General features: G+C 26.4%; 1 protein-coding gene across 1 annotated transcript; it reads right to left on the bottom strand.

The window, feature by feature from the left end:
• Positions 1–6,902: 6,902 nt before the first annotated feature.
• Positions 6,903–25,503, bottom strand: LOC129966058 (PCI domain-containing protein 2-like). Its single transcript, XM_056080420.1, has 15 exons — positions 25,289–25,503; positions 24,468–24,509; positions 23,971–24,092; positions 23,638–23,703; positions 22,852–22,948; positions 22,037–22,134; positions 15,190–15,265; positions 14,978–15,072; positions 13,433–13,479; positions 12,162–12,262; positions 11,121–11,194; positions 9,233–9,358; positions 8,160–8,226; positions 7,202–7,270; positions 6,903–7,083 (listed from the first exon to the last, which is right to left on the bottom strand). Exons 1-15 carry the CDS (start codon positions 25,322–25,324, stop codon positions 6,991–6,993), a joined length of 1,209 nt encoding a protein of 402 aa, XP_055936395.1. The 5' UTR covers positions 25,325–25,503; the 3' UTR covers positions 6,903–6,990.
• Positions 25,504–25,801: the final 298 nt, after the last annotated feature.

Consider the following 25,801-nt stretch of genomic DNA (forward strand, 5'->3'; position numbering starts at 1 on the left):
ATGGATTTTCACATTTTATTCACACACAGCAGTAAACAGGAACACACAGCAGTTATACAGAAAAGTGCACAAACACAAAGCAATACATCCCGACATGATTACGTACACAACAAGACAGACTCAAGATAAACAAAACTCAGAGAGGGACACAACGCCCTCGGGCGGAAAACCTTGGACCTCGAGGGGTGTAAATAAAGTTTCAACACACTTCCCCCCCCCCCGAATGACCAAGGCGTTCATTCAAATTAAATATTTAAAAGCCTTCCACATTGCAACATTTTTTATTTTCGCACATATCTAATTTTAACATAAATTAAAATTTCACATCATTTAAATCAATATTTATGTTGCAATGTTATGAAAATTTCAGTTTAACTAAATATTCAGACGTTTAAACATTTTTAACATTTTTGCATTTAACACATCATGCATAAATGCAACATATATGTAAGACAGAATATCAATGACACAAGTTTAATATTTCATAGCAATAGTCTACATACTCACCAACTTATCATAGTAAATTAAATACAAGTTTAGAATAAATATATTCACATTTGCATTTAAATTCCAAATCTTAATATTGGTTCCTAAAAAACAAAATGAAATTAATAAACTATTCAAATTAATCCTTCATCAATTTTGAGGTTGTTGTTGAACAATTGAACAGGCCTTTTAAAAACCGATATATTCGTTTTAACTTGAGAAGATCTAACTTTACTATCTCAGCCAAGAAATACAGCTACTACTTTTCGTAATTTCCAAAAATGCCTAATAAGTTTATCATCATTAATTAATACTATATCATTATATTTAAATTCTCTAACTTTGCCTGTTGGTTTCACCTAATGAGTAGATCTTAACATTAAAAGATATTCTTTAAGCTGTTTTTTTTCAAAAAAATGATTAGTTAATTGTTCACGATAATTAAAGCTTTTAATTACCATTTTCCTATTACTTAAATTAGTATCAATAGTAAGTCCGGCAGGAGGTAAACTATTAACTCTTCTTCCCATTAACCCTTAACTGCGGAGGTGAAATTTTAAGACTTAACTGGGGAGGTGCGGTCTACGAGACCGCATTTAATTTACATTCAAATTAAATTTTCTAATGAATGTATTAGTATGAAAAACTGCCAATATATTTTGCAGATATTTTTCTTCATAGATAGATATGTTTTAGAAATTTTTCAAAGTATATTATCATTGAAAAAAAGTAAATGCGTTGGAACATGCATTTTCTTCTCAAATTACATGTTACAATAAATAATATTCTTGAAAAAAACCTATTACTTTTTAAATCATATTTATTTTTATAGTATATGAAGGTATATAGAAGACAATATAATGTAAAATTCAAGAATTATTTGAAAAATAAAAAAAAATGGCAATGGGTAAAATTGGCCCTTTTTTATCTGCTTGTGTGACTTTCATAACACGGTTTTCTAGGGCATTTTAAACATACAGGTTAAGAACTAGTCTAAAAATCAACCTTTAAATTCTGTATATATATCTCTTGGTATATTAATATATTTTATAAATTTTTCAAAAATCATTATCACTAGAAAAATTAATTATGTTTGAACTAGAAAAATTAATCACAATTAATTAATTATGTTTGAACATACATATCATAATCAGTCGAATGCGAATCATCGAAAATCTCTTCTGTACAAATATCCTTATCACTAAAATCACTTTCTGTTTCATTTAAAAGTGTCTGGAGCACTGCTTCATAATAGGATCAGTAAATGGATGATATTTCGGGGCCCAAGTTTTCGCGTCATCTGCTAAGCCTTGTTTGTCACTGGGACACTAACAGGGAGGTGCGGTTTTAGAGACCGCGCTCAAAGAAATAACTGAATTATTTAAAAAAGCATCCGTTAAAATGGTTGAAAAAGTGCACGTGTATTGAAGGTCACAAAACAAGAAGCTACAGGGTCAATCCATTCAACTGAGCTAAAAATAGAATAGGGATGACCAAATATCCCTCCTTAGCGGTCTCACAGACCGCACGTCCCCAGTTAAGAGTTAACAAATGAGCTGGAGTAAAAGGTACAGGTTCCTGAAAGTCATAAAACATATAAGTCAAAGGGCGAGAACCAAGCACACTTTCAATTTCAATAATTAAAGTCTCTATTTCTTCTGAGACAAAATGGTTTTGCCTAAAGTTTTTCGAAGGGCAAGTATCACGGATACTTCACTATCTTCATCTTTCTGTCTCAAATGATCCAGCTTGCCTTCATCAACTTCAGAACAAGATGTATCATCACTATGCTCATATTTTTTGTCATCTAACTTTTTTCACATTAGAATTCAATTCAGTCTTTTTACTGGAAACATCTTCTTTAACAGGTTCCAACTTTTTGTCAAATGTAGAAGACGAGGTAACAGCAGCATTAGATCGCCTCAGAGGTGTGAGATTTTTCTTTGGGGGTCTGACATTTTCAAACTGCTTAGGAGTTATAGGTGGTGGGTGATGATATCATTCACGTCTTTTAGATTCTACAGGATATGGAGTCTCTCCCCAATCCAGAGTACCAGACTTTTCTTCTCTAGAATTAAATCATTTTTTATCACGTTCTGGTTGAGAACTAATTTCAGTTCTGTCTATAGTGTGCCTGTCATCTTTAGTGGATTCTCTACTTGCTCTTGAATTCCGACTATCTGACCGTGGAGGTCTATCCTTTTCCCACCTTTCTTTATCTTGTTTTTCATATCGATCATTCCTATCCATTTATCCATTTCAGATTTTTCAATTGTTAAAAATGCTCCTCGTATATCACTACAAAATGCATACTCAAATTCGTGAAATCTCAATAGCACATCAAGGATTCTAGGATTCAAAAGAGGACCATGTGTAAAACGATCATTTAAAGATTTACCTTTACCTTTCAAAGAAGAGTCAAAAACCATTCTAACCTTCGTCGTTTCTTACACCTGCGGAAGGAGGCACATAGTATGCATTTTTTTCATTTTTCGAACAGCATTCCTTAACAATATTCAGATTTAATTGATCTGCAATAATATTCTTGCATTCATTCAAAAGCCTATTATTTTCTTTCATTCTCGTGCATAAATTTTCAATTCTGCGCTTAGCTATCTCAAAGTTATTATGCAATTCGTCAGGACTTTTATCCCAAAATAGCTTAGTTTCATATCTCCCATTTTTGAATTTTAAGTTGTTTTCAAAGCGCGCAATTAAATCCTCGTCGCAATCAGAAATATTTTCCCTATCTATCATTCCCATCGAATCCAATTCCCAAAACGTTTTTAAATTTTCATTTAACGCTGCGCAGCATTCTATTTTTAAAACAGAAACGTTCTTGCCTCAATTTAAATCTACTGGCGAGATTCGTCCTTGCACAACTTTACCGAAAATTGTATCCATTACAAATAATGTTTTAGTTAAATTTTCCCTTTCGCCTGAATGAATTTCCTAAAAATATTGTGCTCCAATTAAGAGAGAAAATTCGTTTCCGAAAGACTCGCAAGCATTTGAAAGCTGTATATTTTTCTTACTTTCTAGCATCTTTTCTAGTGTATTAGACGATACTTTAAAAGGAGAACTAGAAATAACATTGCAGAGTAAGGCTTCCATTTCAATACTTTTTTCAGGGTCACGAGAATTGCAAAGAGTAAACATTACAACTTCATATGTTTTTTTCTATAGGGTCCCTCGAACCAAATGTATAAACTAACAGTTTTTCTGTTCTCATTATAGGCAATTTTAGAGCGTCAGCTATTTCCTTTTTCAAAAAGCATCGCTGAGAAACGTTGTCTAGCAGAATATTTACCATTTTCCCCCTTTTCTCCCAACTTCAATAAAGCCGAACAAGTTTCTAAAAGCACCGTCATTGATATTTATGTTCGAACAAGTTACGATTTCTTCCCTCTCTACTTCCGACCTTTCATCCCTTGGGGGTTCAGAGGGGTTTGACGCGTCGCAGATTAGCTCAGAATGCCTACGGCGACATTTACCATATGTCAGTTTTGAGGTGCAATTTTTGTAAGCATTCCGGCTTTCGTGAGGCACAAGAAACATATCCCTTTTCTTCTTAAATGTGCCTTTCTTTCCTGAACCTGGCAAAGGGCAAGTCAAAAAATCGTGGTCGGATTTAGGCTTTACACGAAACAAGCATTTTTTCACGTCTATTACACAGGCAGATGCATGCGGAGTATTCGCGCTTGTTTGGTTATTTCGGTTCTATAACTCAAATTTATTCTTATTGAATTTTCCGTATTTATGGCTAGGTTTTTCATAAGTGCTAACTCTAGATTCTGGGAGTGCATCTGTGCAAATTCTTTGATTAAATGTTCATTCCGCTCATGACATTGAATTTCGATTTTAAAAAATTCTAATAAATCCGAAATAGTATTTTCTCTTTTCGAGTACATTTTACGTGAAAATTCCAAGGACAATTCCCTAAGGAGAGATTTTAACAATATGGGGCGTAGTAAAAAACTATAACTATTTGGATTACAATCATTATTTTCTAAACCGTGTATGTGCGTTTCACAAATAGAATAAAATCTGCGTAACGACTTAACACCCGTTTGCTTTTCGTACAGGATTTAAATGGACATATGAGCATCAATAATCACCTCAGTTTACCGACTCTTTCTTTTAGTATATTTATCGCAACATCATAATTTTCTACTGTTAAAGCTAAGCCCCCGAACTGCCATTTCAGTATCGTTAATTAAATAAGACTTCAAATGATTAAATTTTTCCACATCGCTAAGACTTAAATTTTTATGCATGGCTGTATCAAACTGAGACTAAAAGTCATTAAATTTCAGAATGTCTCAATAAATTGAGGCATTTGTAACATTGTTGGGGGTTTCTGTTAATATTTCTATCATTGACAGTTTCGCTTTCATTTTTTCGCAAAAGTTTCTCAATTCGCATTTTCCAAGTTATCATTTGATCCCTGTATTCTTATTGCCGTTCCACTTCGTTAGTCAGATCTTGCGCTTTGCACAAATTTAAAATTCTCTGAGTCAAGTTTCTTTAGTTGATCATCTTTGTCTAATAATTTCGTTAAACAGTTCCTCGATTATATCTAAAGATCTTAATTCCGTTTTGTTTATTTCCTGCTCTAGTTGTTTAAAATGTTCTGTTGCCGCCTTTCTGACAGGGGTTCTAACTTTTTTTAAACATTTCAAATCCATTTTAGCTAATTCGGATTTAGTTTTAGTTTCGCATCTAAAGGTATCTTCAGTCGAATTGGTCGTTTCCTGGGTTTCGACACCAAAAATGATTAGACTTCAATTCTATTGCCAATGGAATGATTCAAAAAGCTCTTACCTGTCAGAAAGGAACTGAAGACAACTAGTGGATTTTCACATTTCATTCACACACAGCAGGAAACAAGAACACACAACATTTATACAACAAAGCGCACAAAGACAAAGCAATACATCTCGACATGACTACGTACACAACAAGACAGACTCAAGATAAACAAAACCCAAAGGGGGAAACAGAGCCCTCGGGCGGAAAACCTTGGACTTCGAGGGGTGTAAATAAAGTTTCAACAGACCCGATACAAAATCAAGGGACTGATCAGTCAGACAAAAATCTAATATAAATTCTTTATTGAAAATGCTTAAATGATAGCTAAATTTACTTAGAATATGAATTAACACTTTCAACAATAAGATAACTGCTGTACATTCATTGGTTTTACTAAGCAAATAAGTTTTAGTGATATTTAAGTATTTCCTAAACTTTTGAATTTTATAATAGGCTTTACTCTGGAACAAATGTATGAAATTTTGCATGAAAAAAGAGAAAAGGATCAGCATTTGTGCTTGTATTTCATATTTAAAAAGAAAAAAAAAAATTAAACACATAATATTCAAGTACAATCTTTACACATAAAATATTTTCTAATATGTACTATTAATTTAAAAAGAAACTAAAATTATGTGAATTATAACAAGATATAACCAACCTATTAGAGCATATCTACAACTCTATTACTTTAAGATTTTCAAAGGAAATGGTTTACCTTTTGAAACCATTTCCTTTTGCTTTTAAAAGAGTTTTTTTCTCCCTCATACAGGTAGTAGTTTTTAGATAACTTAAAAGAAAAATTCATTTTCAGTATCTAGTAAAGGAAAAAGTAGTAGCACTAATTTCCCCTTTTTTATGAATTTAAAATCCATTAACTTCTTTTCATAGAGAATAAATGATTAAAATTATATGAATGGAAAAGGCAGTAGGATAATCAGCTCCAAGAAACTGCAAAGACCAATGAGCCTGTTCTTCAAATCGCCCTCTCCTCTGCCATTTCTTTTATTGTTATTCTTTTCTTTGAATGCATTTTTTTAGTTATCCCTAATAAGAACAGACTTATCAGTTTTTTTTTCTCCCCCTCCGTCCAATAATCAGGACATTTTTGAAGACCATTGAATTTTCAATCAATCAATAATGTTTCTGGGTAAATGTCAAAAGTAGATATAAAAGCAGTTTTGTTACAAAAGTATCTATGCATCTCAATATATTTACCTGTGAGAAAATCAAGAGTAATTGGGTCTTAAATTAAAACATATATGAAAAATAGTAGTAATTTAAAGATGTACATAAAAAATTATGAAATCAATTTTTCAATATGATCAAGCAAGACAATTTTATGAAGGGAAAAAAAAAAAAAAAAAAAAAAAAAGAATTTCTTTATAAGAGATGATTTTTAAACTTGAAACAAAACACTATGCCCTGTTTCTGAAAGCTACAAAGTCCTGATTAATCAATTGTTACATACATGTATCAAATTAAGAATTTCAATACTTTTCACTAATATATTATGAATTTATATATTAATTAATTAATTTATTTATTATTATTAATAATAATAATATATTGTATAATAATGATATTTAAATATGATAATTGAATTTTCATGTTAAAAAAGAAAGCTTTATTTCAAAATGAAACATTTACAAGATGTAAAATGATATTTAATGTGTCTCTGGATAAACACATTCATTCTGATGATGTTGCGAGTGGAGGGAAAGCATTTTGTTTGCTCAGAACTACTTTCATGTGTTGGTAAGAAATATAGCCTTTTATTTTATTCTGGAAAAGAAAAAAAAATGTATAAAAACGTTTAAACAATATATTTAATTCATTCTTTAATGAAATGTGTAAAATATATCAAATATTATTTGAAGCAAAGAATAAAAGAAATTCCTACCTCATAAATTAAATTTGATAAAATACACATAACTTCTTCATCATCAATCTCATCATCGTCATTGTACTCCTAAAAAATGAACAAATAATTTATACAATTATAAATAACACAAACAAATAATTTGCTACAATTTCACACTTGAGATTAACTTTGCAAGCTTTCACACAGATTCTTCAAACAGTAATTTTGTTGAATAAAAGATTAAATGTTATGAATTTTCAAATAAATGATGCTATGAAAAGTCAATCATTGTAAACAAGTAAAATGTCTTTCATAAGACACAAACGATTTGAAATATATTTTATTTTTCTGAATTGCAGATTTCACCTATACTATTAATTTCTAATTCAGCAGTTATTAGTTATGTAATTTAGAAGTTATTATTATTATTAGAAGTTATTTCAAATACTGAGTTATACAATATTTCAAATAAGCCAGGAAGAAGGTCTGTAGTTGCGTTTATTGTGTAATATACTTAATTCTTCAATTCCATTTAAAGCGATCTCCCATAAAATATTATTTAAAAGCAATAAAAATTTTGATTTTAATTTACCTCATCTGTTCAAAGAACATAAAAGGTAAAAATCAAAACAAGAGTGGCAGAAGTTTTTAAAATACTATTATCTCTGGAACTTAACTAAATCAGCTGGCTTCATGTTGATAATACTATTGCAAAGTTACACAGAAATTATCAGATTTAAAAAATGAAAATATAATTATTGAATATATCACTGAAAATATAGAATTTCACATGACTTCTAATGTACAATAATTGTAATTCAAAGTGTTATTTTGATTAAAACAGCCAATAAATATTCATTAATTTTTTTATAGGAGGCAAAAAATAAAATATTACCTACAGGTTGTTAAAAAAACGCTATGTTAATTAGTTTTTATAAATTTGCACTTAGTTATAGAAACAAATTTTAATCCAAATTACTAGGAAAAAAGTAGTTACCTTTCTAAAATTCAAAGCATCTTTAAAAGCACTCACAGGAATAATATGAGTTTGAAACAAAAGATACCTAGGAAAAACAAAAATACAAATGCTAAATACTTTGAAAAATTTTTTTTTCTTCAGATGCTTAACTTCTATTTTATAAAACTTGTAAATAACAGTTTTGAAGAGAAAAAAAATAAAAACTTTGTTTTATTAAATCTTTCTGGCATAGGATCTTTGAATATGATAAATTGCATTGAAAACTAAGAATGCATATTAGAATTAAATGCTTGAATGCATTAACAATTAAAACATATCTAACTAAGAAAGTTAATAAACACTAATACCAATTTTGTTAATGTTTCCACAATGGCTACAAATTAAAAGAGTCTTTTGAAAATAAATATTTACATGTATGCATTATGTATCACCATATAAATTTGATTTAAAATAATTCACTGTACCTATTAAGTTTAGAAAATGAAAAACTGGCTTGATGATATATAATTGTTAGATTCTATGCTCCATTTTTCTTGCTACTGAGAATTAGATTATTGACTGTTGCAGATTGAACAAACAACTGTTTGCGACAAGAACTCAACAGTATTTTTTGCAACTTTGTCTGCCAAGCAATTTCCAGCAATTTGAAGAAAATAGAATGTACATATACCATGAAAATAGAATATGGGTCTTTTGTTAGAAGTACGTAGTGATAAAAGTTATGAACTCCTTAAAGGAGTGGATTGTCTATAGAATAATTATTTAAAGACTGAAGGAATAATTCTATATAATGGATTTATGAATTTAAGGCAAATCAGTGTACTTCAGTAGAAAATAAATGATTATAATTTCAGAAAACATTAAAAAAAATTAGAAAAGATTTAAAAAAAAATTTTTTTGAAAGATAATTAAAAAATTTTTGAAAGATAATTAAAAAATATTTTACCAATTTTTATACAAAAATAATTTTTTTCAAATGTTTTAACACAAAATACAGCCTGATATTTGGAATTTTGCAATAATGATGATTTAATCAATAAATAGTTAAATGCATTTCATAATTTTTTAGAATAAAATATTATGCTTCTTACACTTTCTTAAAAAGATTTCTGTATATAATTATCTTCAACTTCTCCAGAACCAATCGGATACCCCATTTTATAAAAAAATCTTCATTAGCTTCTAACGCATTTCCAAATCTTTGAAGATCACCATCTCTAAAAACACAAGGAATAATTTGTATAAATAACTCATACAGTAATAAATTTTTTATATGATTAACATTTCATAAACCCTACCTAGTTTGCTGGTTAAATCATATCGTAAATAAGAAATATTTATGATCGAAAGTGAATCGTAAATAAAGTATGTGTTTAAAGATAAAACAACTTAAAAAAAAATAATATGCATTTATAATACAAAATAATAATAATAAAAAAGTTAACTTTTGTTTTTAGTTAATTAACTGGAAGTTATGCAAATTAATAGCTTTGCAATTTAACATCTCAGAAAACTTAGTAATAATATAATTATACTATCAAATAATATTGAAAACAAAGAAAAAATTTCAAAAAAGTATATAAAAAATAATGATTAAAAATATCCTAAAAATATAAATATACAATAAATCATTAGCAAAGAGTAGTATTTTCTAAGAGCAAATAGGAAACAATTATAATACAGATGAACTTTGGACAGCAAAATTAGCAATTTACTTTTATTCATCCTTCAGTTAGTTAAATATACATTTGACATTATCTACAGAACAGTAACAACAAACTTTATTATTATCAGTCTGCAATTCTTCTAAATGTTATTCTTTATACAGAAAGCTAATTGTTGGCTTTTAAACAATTATTTATATTTAGTACTGTATATTATTTTATAATCACTGTATTTTGTAAGCATGTAAAGTATATTCTTTAAATAATGTCAAAGAATCTTTGCGTAGCTATTAAAGAACCATAGTTAAATATTAAATTAGGTGTCAGTATGTATTTCCAAATTTGTATGAAAATAAAAATAGAGAAATTATAATCTTTCAAACTGTAGAAATATTCCTCCATTTTTCACGCAACACTAGATATTTTTTAATCATGATGCTGAGTTTAAAAGACTATTAGCAAGTAATTTTAGCATAGCTGGTCTGTTTATTTTTAAACAAAACTATCACAATATCTAGACTATATTTTTTTCTTTGATAACATACTTTATCATTTCTGTTAAGAGAAAATAATTTTATTTATAAAAGCAGAGTTAAATACTGCAATAAGCAAATCCTATTCACATTCTGTTCTAATAATAGAAATAAAGTTACAACTATTTGATACTACAGAACACTTAGTTTTATATTATTTGATATTAAGCTGATCAGTTACCAGATGAAAGTGGTTGAAAAATCCTTCAAGAGATAAAAAAAAAAAAAAAAAAAAAAAATGATATGTTAATGTTTTTTTAGTTATTTGCTAAAATTGTGAAGTATACTATATGAAAACAATGTGTTTCCTTTCTGCAAATAAATGTATACTTTTTCTTTTCTTATGATAATATTAATATAACCGCAAATCAGTAAAACAATGGAAAACACAACAGAGTAATATTAATTACATTTTAATCACTAAACATCATAAAGTTTTATTAGAAAACTCTACTCTATATATTTAAAAAAATTATATTTAATGAATTTGAAGTAAAATAATAAATATGAGTTCTTTTTATGTTAATAAAAGTACAAAAGGTTTTAATCTAAAATATACTTTAATATTCTTTCATAATTCTTTAATGTAAAATAATAATATTAACTACACAGAACAAACCTCTCAAACAATTAATTAAAAAAATTATTAATCTTGTTTGGCAAGTTTAAATTATCATGAATCAAAAAAAAAATCTTTTAAAAACTATACTAAATATGAAACAAATTCAACATCACAATATTTAACATAATTACAAAATAATAATAATAATAATAATAATTACTTTACTGCTCTAACAAGTTCTGCAAACTGCATCAGTCCATATTTTTGTAACAAAAACTCTGAAGGCATTATTCCCTAAAAAAATAATAAAAGTTAAAAAACTTAGAACTTATTGGAAAATACAATTTTATATAAGGAAAACAATAAATTCATAAAAAAGAAATAAAAACGATTTAAATCCAGCAAACTTATATTTATTCATTAAAAGTAAATTCTGAAATACCTTCTTTCTGCTTCATAACAAATTTTAAAATGAATTTTCCAAAAGATTATTTTTGTTTATTATCCATTTGATTCCAAGTGTATGTTCTAAATTAAGACAGCTAATCAAATGTATCAGAACTGAGACAATAACAACCATCTTTGGTTCAAGAAAAAATTTATTTAAATAATAATGTCAAAAATTTTCATAAATTTAACTTCAAAAATATTTTAAGCACAAACATATTCAGGAGAATTTTAGGGCAGTTCATTACTAATATGAAGAGACAATATATTTAAAGATGATTTCACAATTTAGCTGGTATAAAATAATCAAAAAAGAGAAATGTTTAGATTGGTCATTCAGATAAACAAAGATTTAGTTTAAAAGTGCTGTTTTATCATTAACTACAATATAAATCTTAAATAACCTAAAAATCAGTTGAAAATATACATTTAGCTTCTGTTAAATTGGCATTGTATTTGAGCCATTACCAGTAAACAAAAACAACACCCGAGTTTATATGCCCACAATGAAATTTTAATCAATGCTCAAATGTATGCAACATCTCCATAAATCTCTCAATCACACCAATGTGAGGAATTTGCCCATGGCTGACAGCATGCACACCTAGTCTATTAAAAGGGAAATCTCTTGATAAACTGAATTTCAAATCGAGAACTCCAGTCTTTAAAATGAAATTGCTACTGTAACTCCATTCATATTTATAAAAACGGTAATAATAATAAAATTAAGTACTGAAATATAATTTATAATTTTTTTAAAATAAAATAACTATAAATGAAGAATTTTTTTGACATTTTAAAGCATGATACTTACAAGAACCATTTTAACAGGTATTAAAAATATAAGAATGAGTTGTTTGTTCCTTTTAGATTCTTTATGACAATGAAGAAATGCAAATGAAAGGTTTTCTTCAGCTATAAAAACAGAAATAAGCTTTAAAAAAAAGATATTTTGAAAATTAATACATTTTTGCATTCACAATAGAGACCATAAAAAGGGGGGAGGGGCAATTTTTTTTTTATTTTTGCATTTTATAAATCAAGAAAGAGAAACCTGAGGGAAAAGACTGAATATAATTTTATACTAAGTTATGGACTAGCTTTTTTACAATAAACAATTTATAAAATCAAACAAATTTGAACATATGTGCATTACTAATTAATGTAACACTTGTGCAAACTAAAGCCTAAATATAATGCATCAGTAATGCTTGCTTTGTGCTGATCTCAGCAAAATTAATGTTTTTAATATGTAACAACCAAAAAAAAAGTTGTAAAAAAACCCTTTCATATTTTATGAAATTTAATGTAAGATCTGCATTGCTTATTTTGGACTGAACATAATTTGTTACCGTAGATGTAGAGAAATGATTTATATATGTGTATGGGAATAATATGTTTTTGAGGAAGTTAAAGTGTGCTAAATGTAAATTAAGAAAGACTTACTGGAGGGATGAATGTAAAAAAACAACTCATAATCATGCAATTTTTTAATGCATTGAATATTCATCAAAGCCCAAAATATTTTGCTATGATTAATTTGTGAAAGCAATTCAGAAAATAACTGAATAATGGAAAAAATTGGTGCCAAAAGATTTAAAAATTGATTAAAGTTGATGCTTCATCTACAAGTACAGAAAAGTCTATTTGTAACAATTGTATATTTTTAATAAATTGGAAGTGATAGATAAATTATTTTTGTACAATATATAATTTCAAAAAGTATTAATTTTTTCATAGCAAAATCTATGATTTAAATTCAAAATCACATACAAAATATGATTCAAACATCTTTGAAGAAACAATAAGTTATCTGTATTATATTAATATTCCTGAATTGATTAAACAGATACCTGTTTAGAGGTGAATAGAGTTGGTTTTATTAGTTAAAATGATTTCAGAAATCCAGTTATGAAAATAAAGTTTGAATTATGCATTATTATTTATGATCAAGTTTAATTATAAACCTGACATAAAACTGAACCTAAAGTTATCTAGCTATGCATAATAATACAAATTAAGAAATACTTGATCATTACAAATAAAAAGAATAAATATTTAAAAAGTTGAATATATCTTACATACCCATCTTAAATTTACTTTGAAACATTTGTTGCTGCCCAACAAAATATCTGCAAAATTCAAAAGTCAGATTAGAAACAAATACTTCAAATGTATTTAAATATGCTACTTTTCCCATAATTTATTAGATCCAAATAATCTAGAATTTGATATTTCTGTTGAAAAATAATTCATGAAAATATGATTATAATTCTTGCACAGTACAATTCTTTCTCTGTGGAATCACAATTAAAATTAAGCTTCAGATTATAATTGATAAACAACAATACATTTCATTTTGACATCTCAATAGCATTTTAAATAATAATCCTAAAAAATAATTTTAATTTCAATTTAACTGAGTCAGATCCAAATATTGTTTTGAAGTGACTGGGTATTATGGAAGAGACTGGGATTTTGAACTGAAATCATTTGATTAGAATGATATTAGGACATGCTTGACTTCAATGGATTTAAGGTGCATGCGACTTGCATGACTAGTGAAATTGATTTTGATCCTACAACCTTTTGTTCTAGAAGTGGAAAAATCTGCTACTAGATTATTATAAATATATACTTTCAAAGAGAAGACTTTAATTCCTTAGGTTATATAGTTACCACATGGGAAAAAAATACTCTTTTTTTTTAATCACAAAAATATTTTTACTAACAATTATCTTCCAGAAATGTCTGACAGCTCACTAACGGCAGTTATGATCAGACTATGTATGAATTCATATGCAGTTTCCCAGTGCATATATAGATAAACAAGACAAATTTCCAATGTTACTATGAATATTTTTCTAGCCACAGCCATTAACCATTCTTGCATAGGTATCTAGCATTCACTACAATTTAAAGATTAAACCTTTAATACTTTAAATGCATTTACTTTAGAAGTAACAAGAAAAAATTAAAAATATTTATCAATTTGTTTGGATTACCATTTCAAAATATTTTTAAATAATTGTACTGGCCTGATATCTGAAAAAATTTATTTAAACTTATATTATTTATAAGACTGCAACCTCATTGGAGTTACTCCCACCATACTTAAGTATCTAAGATGATCTGCATAACCATCATTGTGACAGAAAAAAGGCAGAAACTGAAGTTGGAGTACTAAACTGCCAGAATTGCATTCAATGCAATGACCCAAATCAAGGGTCAATGTACTTTTTATCATTGGAGTGGAAATAATTAAATTTTCACACTACTTTATACATCAGAAACAAGAATCTACTTATTCACTCAGCAGCTTCAAATCCAGATACTCAAAGTGCTGGACCAAATGGGATATTTATAAGTATGATAAATGTTAAAAAAATAATAAATTGTAAATGAAAATTAAATTCATTTGAGAAACAGACTCTAATCATATATCTGTCTTAAAAGTGCAGGGGGAAAAATAGGCATTGTGTAATGGGGTAAGAACATTTCAAAAATGTAAAAAAATTTCAAATGGCTAAAACTCTGAATTAGTAAGAAATTATGAAAATATTTCATTAAATTAGTGATACCTAACTTTATAGGCAATTACAGAGTAAACTCAAAGTCACAAAAACTTACTTATATGTAACTCTTTGAGATGTAGGGTACATATCTTTCAGATTTGAACTTTCAATAACCCGAATCAAAGGTTTTAAGAGATGTAATTTATTAACCTAAATAAAAGTAAAATAATAAATTTTGCACAAAGAAAAAATAATATTTTGGATCAACAATCAATAAAATTAGTACTTAATTACTGAATGAGGAGAACCTAAATGATAAAAGCTTACCTTAAAATATATTTTAAACAGCTGGTTAGTCAAATTCAAAATACCCCATCTTTTTGAATCTTCAGTTGAACATCGACTGGAAATAAATTAAAAAATATATTAAAAGAAATAATAAATATTTTTCAAAGAAGTAATAATTAGTATAAGAGAATTATGAAGCTTAAATCTAATTTTTTTAATTAAAATATCATGTAAGGATATTAATAAACAATTATTAAAAATATTTTATTAACTTAAGTTTGCAATTTTTATTATAGACCTAATTAATTAGCTTAAGATTTTAGAAAAGTTGAAATGCTGCTTCATATAAGATTAAGGGTACTGAAAAAATTAGTATTCATACATTAACCCTCCTGTCGGCGACATTCAGATTGCTATACTTACCGAAAGTGACATGTCTGAATAACAGGTTTGTTCTTAAAAGTGTCAGGATTTTGACAAAGGGATTGCTTTCCCCTTTAGTGGGAAGTTCAGCGCTGCTGGGTCCAAGTCATTAGCAGACCACATGGTGTGAGTGGCAGGTGTTGCTTATCGCTGTCTTTCGATTTTTAAGAGCATTTTTCTTTTAGTGGTTAGGAAGAGAATGACAATAACATAAATTGAAAATGCAGAAAGTGTGATTGTTTTTAGAGATTTTTCGATTATTTCATTAAACACTGCATAAAATTTGCGTTAGGAATAAATTATTGTTATGTTTAACTTGATAAGTATCTAATTTTTATAAATTGAAAGTGTTCGTCTAATGTTTGTTTTTTTCATTGTAATATGTTTCTCAAAATTTTTAATCCCCTCTTACTGTGAAATTATTTCTCGAAATTACGTACAAGCAATTTAACTCTTGAAAAAAATTTCGTTTCAGTGCATTCCTTGTGTATTTTAATATTTTAAAATGTAATAATTTAAAATATTAATTGCGATAAATAACATCAAATTATAATTTTGCTTCTTCAGTATTTAGAAAATAATTATATAATTATGGAATCTCATAAGATATTTCAATTTCTGAGATATCGATTTTTAGTGTTTATCTGCATGATAAAATTTTGTAATTAAAAATATTTTACAATTCAGTAATGCTGAAATAACTGGATTATGCAGCTGATGCACCTTATGACTGCAACAAAAAAAAAGCAATTGTCAAAATATTTCTTTGTAATATCCATGATGCTAATTTGGCCTGGAAAAAGGACATAAATAATACAGGTTATTTAGACTTATAATTAACCATTTGCAACTGAAATTTTTCGAATGCTTCTAAAAAAAGCTTCCACAGAATATTAATAACCATTTTAAAATAAATGACAAATTAAAAAAAAATTTCAACTTTAAGTAATTCTGGTTAGAATCAAAGCTCTCACTATTTTGCAATCGGATAATGACATATTGTGGGGTAAACGAATCATTAAAAAAAAAAAAAAATTCTGAATTTAAAATCTTTGCAAATGCAGTTGCATTGATCTTTTTTTACTTATTTCTTCCTAGCTGCTTTTGGTGACCAACACATGTGCCAAGATTGTTGGTCAATATAAAATTTTAAATTAAATGGTTTCTTCAGCAAAACATCTTGGAATTTTAAATTTTGATAGTTATATAACTCCTATTGTTTCAGACACCATTCTATACTATATAATTTTTGAATTTTCTGTCAGCTGCATGACTGTAAATCCTTAATTTAAAACGGGAGTTAATAAACTTCAATTAATTAAAAACCATTTAGGCTAATTAAATTTCTAAATTCGGAGAATAGAATCATTCAGCAATAAAGTTTAATGTATAATATTGAATATTTCTTTTTAATTTTTGAAATGTTTCAGATGATCTATCATATATTTTATTCAGTGAAAAATTTTCTGATTCGACTACAATTCAGCTTATTATAATTATAATGCAACTTTCAAGTGATAAATTTGTTATATTTTTTATTATATTACAGGATAGAGCAGATATTTTTAAAATGAATGCAATGTTGAAAAATTTTCTTCACTGCTTAGTTGTAAAATTAAAATTTAGTTCCATTATAAAAAAATGACTAAAAGTATATTAAAAGCAAGCTTTAACAGAAATTTACTAATTATGGAAATATAAGCCATGTCTTCGTAACTTCATCTTGAACAATAGAAAAAAAAGTCCATGATCAAATATGTGTAGCAATAATGTAAACGGCTTGAATAATTTTATAACAGTGAAATATGCTGCTGTTAAAACAGCTTAATACAGGCTCTTGAATTTATTACAAACAAATAAAAAAATGAAGTATAAAACAAATGAATCATTAAAAAAGTAATCTTTTGAATTTTAAGATGATACAAAAAAAAAATCCTTTTTATACTGTAATAATTGTGAAAGTTGTAATAAAAAACTCATTAAAATCTCATTTAATTTTTAATTAATAATTCTTTAAAATTTTCAGAAGTAAAAAATGATATATACAATGCACAGTTTCATTTTCTAAGATGTATATTCCACTGAGATAAATATGTAAGCTGTAATAGAGTGCCCATAACGTACAAACATTTGTCTCTGTTAATAATAAAGATGGATGAGTGTGTGCATCATTATTTGTCTGTTTGTTTTGCTGATCTTCAGACATCACATTTTGAAAATAGAATTACCAAAATCAGCAACTACATACTTTGACCAGTGGAACTCGTTTCTTTAAAATTTTAATTTACCTTTTCTAAGGGCATGGGAATTACGCTCATCACCAAATTCATTAATCTTTGAATAAAGTTATGTAAGTTGGCATAAATTCTTATGAATTTTTCAGTAAGACAAAAAGGCTTTTCAGTAATTATTAATTGACAAAATTAATTAATAAATCAGATTAAATTTATCTAATAAGTGAATCTCTTTTCCTAGGTCAATCTCAATTCTAAAAACATTTTGTCACGTACTAAATGTCAGCTGTACGCATTAAAAAATTTTTAAATGCTAAGATAAGAGATAAAATTAGATCAAGGAGTTAAAAAAATGGCAACAATTTTAAAAAATACACAGTATAATTATTTCATTTTAATTAAATTAACAAAAAATTCTCACTTTTAACTCACTCATTCATTTACTTTCATGCGGATTAAATTACTGAACATTAAACGTATAAGTAAAAATGTCAGTAGAAACCAGTTTAATATTAACAAAACTGCTCGATGTATATGAGATTGAGCAGTGAAATAAGATTAATATTTCGATAAAAAAAATGGAACCTATAAAAGCTGCGCTTATATTAACTTTGAAAACATTATTAAAAACCAGAAAAAAATATAAAAACAATGAAACTTATATCTCTACAATGCTTACATTTTTGTTCGAGTTCGTCCAGGAGTGTGAAATTCCATAAGGTTTAAAGAATTAAACAAATATTCAATTTTCATAAATAGATTATTATGTTATAAAAATAAGAATTTAATATAATGAATGCTAATCTTTCCCAAAAATCCCACTGTAATATATTGGCTCTATACATCTCTCCATTTTTAAATACATTTATTAATGAAAAATAAAAATTTTATTATTCATTAAAAATTAAAAAGTTTCGTTCATTAAGTAAATTCTGTACAAAGGTTTAGTGTCTTATTTTCAAAAATAAATTGCATAAGCAATCCTCAAATGAAAGCACACTATAAAAGAGAAACTCATAAATTTTAATTATATATTTTATTTATTTTTTAGGTAAACTATTTTCTTATGCTAGAAAGCTTTAAGATCTTATTGATCAAATTATTATTAATAACACGTATATTTATTCATTCCAGGTATATATTTTCATATGTTCAATTTCATTGCCTTTATTTAAAATTCATTTTGGATACGTATTTATTATCAAAATCTCAAAAGTAACGGTTCAGAACGTAAGCAAGATTTTAAAATGCATAAAAGGACGTGAGCAGGAAGACATCAATCATATCTTCCCCTGATAACGATTCACTTTTCCTTATCTCACATTCCCATCTCATTATCTCACAGCTTGAGAATGGGGGAAGAGAAAAACAGACACCCATAAAAATACGGGAAGTGACAGTTTTAAAGGAGTTTTTGTTTCCGTCTATAGACGGGCCCGCCATTTTGAAGGGAGAAAAGATTCCATTTTTTGACGGGTTTGCCACTTGGAGGGTTAATACTCCTTAGTAAAATTTTAAATCAATCTAAAAGAAACATGGAGCATTTGTGCCTAAAGAAAACTTTGATTCATCATTTACTTTCTCATTTGAAAATCAAAATGAATCACCGAAAGCAAAAAACTAATTAAAAAATTCTTATGATGTTAAATGTCATTCTGGAAAACAGCTATCAAACAAAAAACCAGATTAAATTTAAAAACATCACAATACAATAAATATAGTTTTTTAAGCAAAATAAAAAGCAAACAGCAATACATATATCAAGCAAGTTATCAAGGTGGACAGCATTTCTTCTGTTTGAATTTCTCTAACATTTCCATGTTTATAAAAAAATTTCAACATTTTTTTTTTTTTTTTTTGTACTTTTCTAATATTTTCAGAATGATGTCTTTTTATTTTATTCTTCTTAATTATTCCATAATATGCACTTAACTGTATTTGAAAAATTGTTCTACTCTTTTCACTAAAATCAATGTAAAATAAAACTTAAAGCTCAGAAAAAAAAAAAAAAAAATATTACTTTTTGAATTTCAGATAAGCTTCAATTATGTAAAACACTTAATTTTTTTTTGCAAATATATTAACCAACACTATAAGATAATGCCCATCTAAACCAACTATTAGCCAACCAGCGATATGTTAAAATTGTTTGTCAAATTTATTAAAAAAAAATCAATATAAAAATATATGTATATTGGCAGAGTGTTTAAGAATGAAATTGTTTCCTTCCAGCAGTGTCTCTCCTCTACTCATATTGTTTATCTGTACACCAATCAGAACTACAAAAAAATTTTTCTAAAAAAAAAAAAAAAAAAAAAACCTCATTTAGAAATATAAAATGAAATATCTGTTTCTAAATAAGAAAAAATTCTTCAATGATATCAAAATTGCATTGATTTTTAGTTCACCAACTACAGTAAAAAAAAAAAAAAAAAAAAAAAAAAATTAGTTACATGCTGCCTCAATACTTAACCTATAAAATAGAGAAAAAAAAAGTGAAAAATATTCCCTTATAATAGTCCTTATCAATTTTTATCTTTAATGCATAAAAAAAATAAAAATAGTATGGATGAATTTTGAAAATTTTTGTGGCAAACAGTTTCATATACATCAAACCATATAAGAAAAATACTTCCATTCTCATTTTTAAAAATAAATTACAAGAAGCACATGTACTCAAAATGTATCAAACAAATTAATTTTTTTATGCTTAATATTATGATTAAATTTTAGAACATTTTGTTTAATGTATGGGAAATTTTAAATTAACACAAAATAATATATATATATTAAAAGAAAATATTAGTATTGAAGTTCATTCCATGTTGTCCATGTATCCATCTATATGTTATCCATATTCATAATGTTTAAAAATAAACACAAAAATAGTTTTGCAGAAATAATTCAATAATGTCTGATACTTTATAATTCAACAAAAAGATGTCCAAAAAGAGGAGGGAAAAAATTATTATTGCAAAATAACTATTTAATTAAAATAAATTGTTTCAAAATTATAATAATGGGTAAATTTTTTACATTCAGTTTTGAATATTAATATCCAAAATTCATACTTCTGCTCTCATAACCCATGGTATGATACATTTGACATTCACTTAAAAGAAGGGGAATAGTTCCAAATAAATCTTTTTAAATAAAAGAGACTATTTTTTTAAAAGTTTAAAATTATAACAATAACAGGAGTTGAGCTTTAGATAGGCTGCCTTTTCCCATAGTACACAAAATCATTTTCGCTAATTATATCAATGATGTTCTCTGAAAAAAAAAAATAAAAGCAAACAAAAATTTTCAGCGGAAAAATTATATATATATATATATGCAGTAAATTAGATATGGTGGTTAATCTTTCTTTTCTGTTTCAGACCATCAGTAAAAGTTTGTTTTTCATTAGTCATCAACAATGTTTTGTTCTACTTATGAAAAGGTACCAGCAAATTATGTTCAAGAAAAATTATTGATTTATGAAAAAAAAAAAAAAAAAATCCAATTTTATAATAAATTTTCCTGATTTTTCCAGACCTTCGAGAATTCCCTGGCAATTTCCAGTTTTTCTGATCAGTTGGCCACTCTGGTTATATTTTATTCAAAAAGCAACATCTATTTTCTGATATTAAATTATGCTCAATATTAATTTATGACTATAAAAATTATAATATAATTTATAAATCTTCAATGTAATTCATGAAGCTAATATCAATACAAATTTGTAGAAAAATGACAGGACCCTAAAAAAAGCAACATTATCACATTTTAAAGAGTCAAACCATATGAGAACATCATGGATTAACCCAGTTGTACATGCTACAATTTCCAAATTAGAAATCCACATAATGAAATATAAATGTCTTTTGAAATACATTCAACAAAAAAGCAATTAAGTGAATTAAAAGCATTTCATGTTTGAAAGTTTTGATGACTTTTTTTATCAACAATTCCAGTTGACAGCACATGATAAGATAGGTGAACAAAGGTAAATGAGTATACAAATTTTAACTACTAATAATATTAAGCAGTATTCTGGGTAATAGAATTCTAACTTTAAAATATAAATTTAATTTCACAATGGAATTTTTATAACTTTAAGAAATGCATATCATGCTGTTCTAAGATGATGCGAATGCTAGTAACTTAATTTACTGTTAATTTGAGCTGTCACTGATTAAATTTCAACTTGGCATCCATTAAAAAAAAAACATCACTGAGAGGCTTACTTGTCACCAACACAAATTCGGAAACAACCCATGAGCAAGTCGGCTCCTTTTTCTAACATTTCATGAGGTTTTTCTTTCTTGTCTAACTGCAAATCTGCCTAATGGAGTAGAAAATTACATGAGAAAGTTGCAGGAGAAATACTGTAAGCTTACTATACAAAATATTAATTTAGGATAGAAAAACAAGATAACAAATTCATTTTAAAATTATTTCATTTGAGTATTTTAAAGAAAGAATATGTACTTTCACTGTTTATATATTGCTAATGCTTTAGTTTATATTAATGTTTGATTTTGAAATTATCAATATTATTTTGGGGTAGATTATATAATTTTGAGCCATAGTAAGATGATAAGGATGACACTCAAGTTAGCTGATTTTGAGATGAGAACATCCGATATCAATATATTTAACATGCAATTGGCTTGCATTCATACAATACATTGTTAATGGAATCAATTTTTAAACACAAGTCATGGGATTTCAAATGGAAACTTAGATACTAGGCTGTAACAGCAATCACATTACTACTGAAAATAAATAAATAATGATATATGAATTGAAAAACTTGCTCATAATTATGAGTTTGTTTCATAATTACATCAGAAGTAAAATTTAAAAAAAAGAGAGAGAAACAATGAATTTGTTACCACATTTAAAAAAGATTCAATGATTGTTATATCATTAAAAATATTCCAAATTTTGAAGAAAAACAGAAATTTGATTTAAAAAATATATGCATGACTTAAAAGTTGTTTTTTTTAAAATTAAAATTGATAACTTTTTTCTACATTTAGTAGGAAAAAAACCCTACCTTCGCAGCAAGTTTTCTTAGATCTAAACACAAGGAATACATTATGGGAAGAGCCCAATTTTCATCCTTTTGGCTCTGTAATATTTTAGTAAATGTTCTAATGATGCATTAAGGAAGATGCAGGGATAAAACAGGAACAAAAATAATGAAATTATATTTATACAGCAACATTTAAACTGAGGAACAAAAAAGAACTAAGGAAGAGGCAAAACTAGACAAAATGATTAATTCTACTCACATTTAATTACAATGTTGATAATGATACCTTATAAGACAGAAATGGAATGCAGTTATTTATTTTTTGTTTTCTTTTAGGCAATTAAAGATTAAAGTAAACATATTATTTAGATAAAAATTTGAAATGATTAATGTATCCTATATAAAACAATAATGAATTTAATAAAATATTTTCACTGCTTTAATCTAATAACTCACTAAAGCACATTACATCTATGTAAAATACCTGCCAATTCCTGAAAAATTATTACAGTAAAAAAAAAAAATCTGAAAGAATTTTAAGCAGAAATTTTAGTTCAAAAGTGAAAAGGATTTCATTAAGTATATTTACTATAATATCAATGCATATACAGGAACTGCAAAAAGATTCAATTGTACATTTTGCGACTGAAATGAAAAATATTAAGAAATTTTTACTTTTAATTAATCTTACCAGTTAATAAAACTTTTCAGGAAAATATTTAATTAATTTTTTCTTATCAATGACTGAATACTAAACCTCAAATAGATGACTGAAAACTTTAATCAAGTCAATTTTCTAAAGGATACTGTACAACTGTAAATTGGTGCTTGAATGCATCAACATAATTTTCTTTGTGCATTTCATGTAAACATCTAAATAAATGGAAATATATAAATAAATTTAATTGGCAGTTCAATACTCATGAATAAAAATTTAAAAAAATGATTAACTCTATAAAAAAGACATGAATTGTACTGAATCATTTTTGGCAACAAAATGAATATCTAATGCAGGATTTATAAAAAAAAAAAAGAATATCAAATAACTTTAAATTTAGATTCAATTAAAAAAAGTATTTAATTTTAGTAACAATAAATAATCATAACATGAAATATACAAAATATTAAAAATTCCTTAACCTTATATGATATAAAACAAGTTCATCCCATGGTGGTTCAAATATCCTTTTAACATTTGATTCAGGATTTGAATTATAAATTCTAGAATTCAAGGCATGATGATGTTGAATAGATAAATATTCCTAGAAAAATAAAAATCTTTATAAAATAAGTCAAATCTAATATCTTTTTTAATGTCACTTGTATTTCAGACAAGCTTTTCAAAAAAAAAAAAAAAAAAAAAAAAGCATAGTTAAAGAATAATATGTGCTCTTTTATATTACTGTAGGTTACTGTCACCATAAAAAATTAGAAATATTTATTCAGAAAATGACAAAAAGGATTAAGATTTTTATACAACTGGTAAGATTACATATTTGTTATAATACAAAGAGACATTAATATGCCTCAAGTTATATTTATAAATTATATTATTTTACTGTTATTGAATAATTCTTGGTTTTTATGATGATAACTTGATAATTGTTCATTTATATTGTCTAAATATAATGACTTACAGCAGCCTTTTCTCCATTTCCATGTTGCAAGAGATCTTCAATCTGCAGATAAGAATTTATGTAACTTATTTCAGAAATTATACAAAAGCCATTCAGGAAGTATACACAAAAAGGAACATAAACATTTAAAACAAAACATTAAATAGGACAAAAGACAAAATATAATGGGGCTCTAAGATAGAAACAGTTTTATCTCACACTACAAGCATACTAACACACAAGAAGTAAACCAGAAGCTTTATAATAATATGGTTTTAAATGAATTTTTAAAAAAGAATGATAAAACATATCAACTTTATACCAATGTACAGAACTCGTAAATATTCTTTCATATAATACATAAATATCATTTTGTATTGTTACATTGAACTTCCTTAAATGCAACAAATTTTTTGAGTGTATATAAAAGAACATCCCCCCCCCCCATAATATTCCAAAAATAATACCACTCATTATAACAATTGGTCCACAAAATCAGTTATTAATTTTCAAAACAAAAAATCCTATTTTATTGCCACAATATTTTCTATTCTACTTTGGTTAACTTATAAAAATATCACAAGAAATTTTTTCGATGATTTCACATTTCAGTTTTGAGAAACATAAATGCAAGTATATTTTTTCACCCTTTAAACTTTCATTTTAATATCTTCGCAACATAAAAAGGGAAGAAACTTTAAAAGTAATATACACACTTTAGAAAAAAAATTAAAACATTACCAGACAAGCATTTTAACCAAAATTTCACTCTTCAGGCAGTAAAATTCACATAAACAGCAATAGCAATAAAATTGAAATAATAATAATAATAATAAACTTACATCATTGAGATATTGGCTTAAAGATAGGTAAGACATGATGGAACTGTGAAAGATTGTGAATTTCTTTTTTTTCCTTAAAAAATATTTTTAAATTTACCAAAAAAAAAAAAATTAAATTATCAACATAAGAAAGTGTAAACCAAACCTAAACATGAAAGCAGAATTGTTGCCAATATAATTTTCAGTTTCCATTTGAATGAGTGTAGAAATTTCACTTCTGATCATGCTACCAGTTTACAGATTTTCCAAGAGTTCTTTACGTTTTTTTTTTTTTTTTTAAAGGTGTTACCAGCAAAAGAAATTTATTCTTTTTTAGGCGAATGTCAATAAATTTTTATTCATTTTTAGAGAGAATTTTAGCAAGAATTTTGACGACCGTAAAAAAATATTTTCATGTTTCCAAAAAATCTCCAACTTGTATAATACTGTGAAATTTACAAAATTAATATTGTGTATGAGCAATGTAAAATTTATGATTTTTGTTATATTGGTTAATATTATGAGTTCTTGTGT

Source organism: Argiope bruennichi, chromosome 4 (assembly GCF_947563725.1).
Source record: "Argiope bruennichi chromosome 4, qqArgBrue1.1, whole genome shotgun sequence".
In the NCBI taxonomy this organism is placed as follows: domain Eukaryota; kingdom Metazoa; phylum Arthropoda; class Arachnida; order Araneae; family Araneidae; genus Argiope; species Argiope bruennichi.

Bases quoted from the DNA above. Each gene is read 5' to 3' on its own strand.
- LOC129966058 (XM_056080420.1), bottom strand. From the start codon at position 25,324: ATGTCTTACCTATCTTTAAGCCAATATCTCAATGAT. The intron at 15,073-15,189 runs GTAAGCTTTTAT...ACTTTTATTTAG, and splicing joins TGTTTAAAATATATTTTAAG to GTTAATAAATTACATCTCTT. The intron at 7,271-8,159 runs GTAACTACTTTT...TTCATTTTTTAG, and splicing joins ATGCTTTGAATTTTAGAAAG to GAGTACAATGACGATGATGA.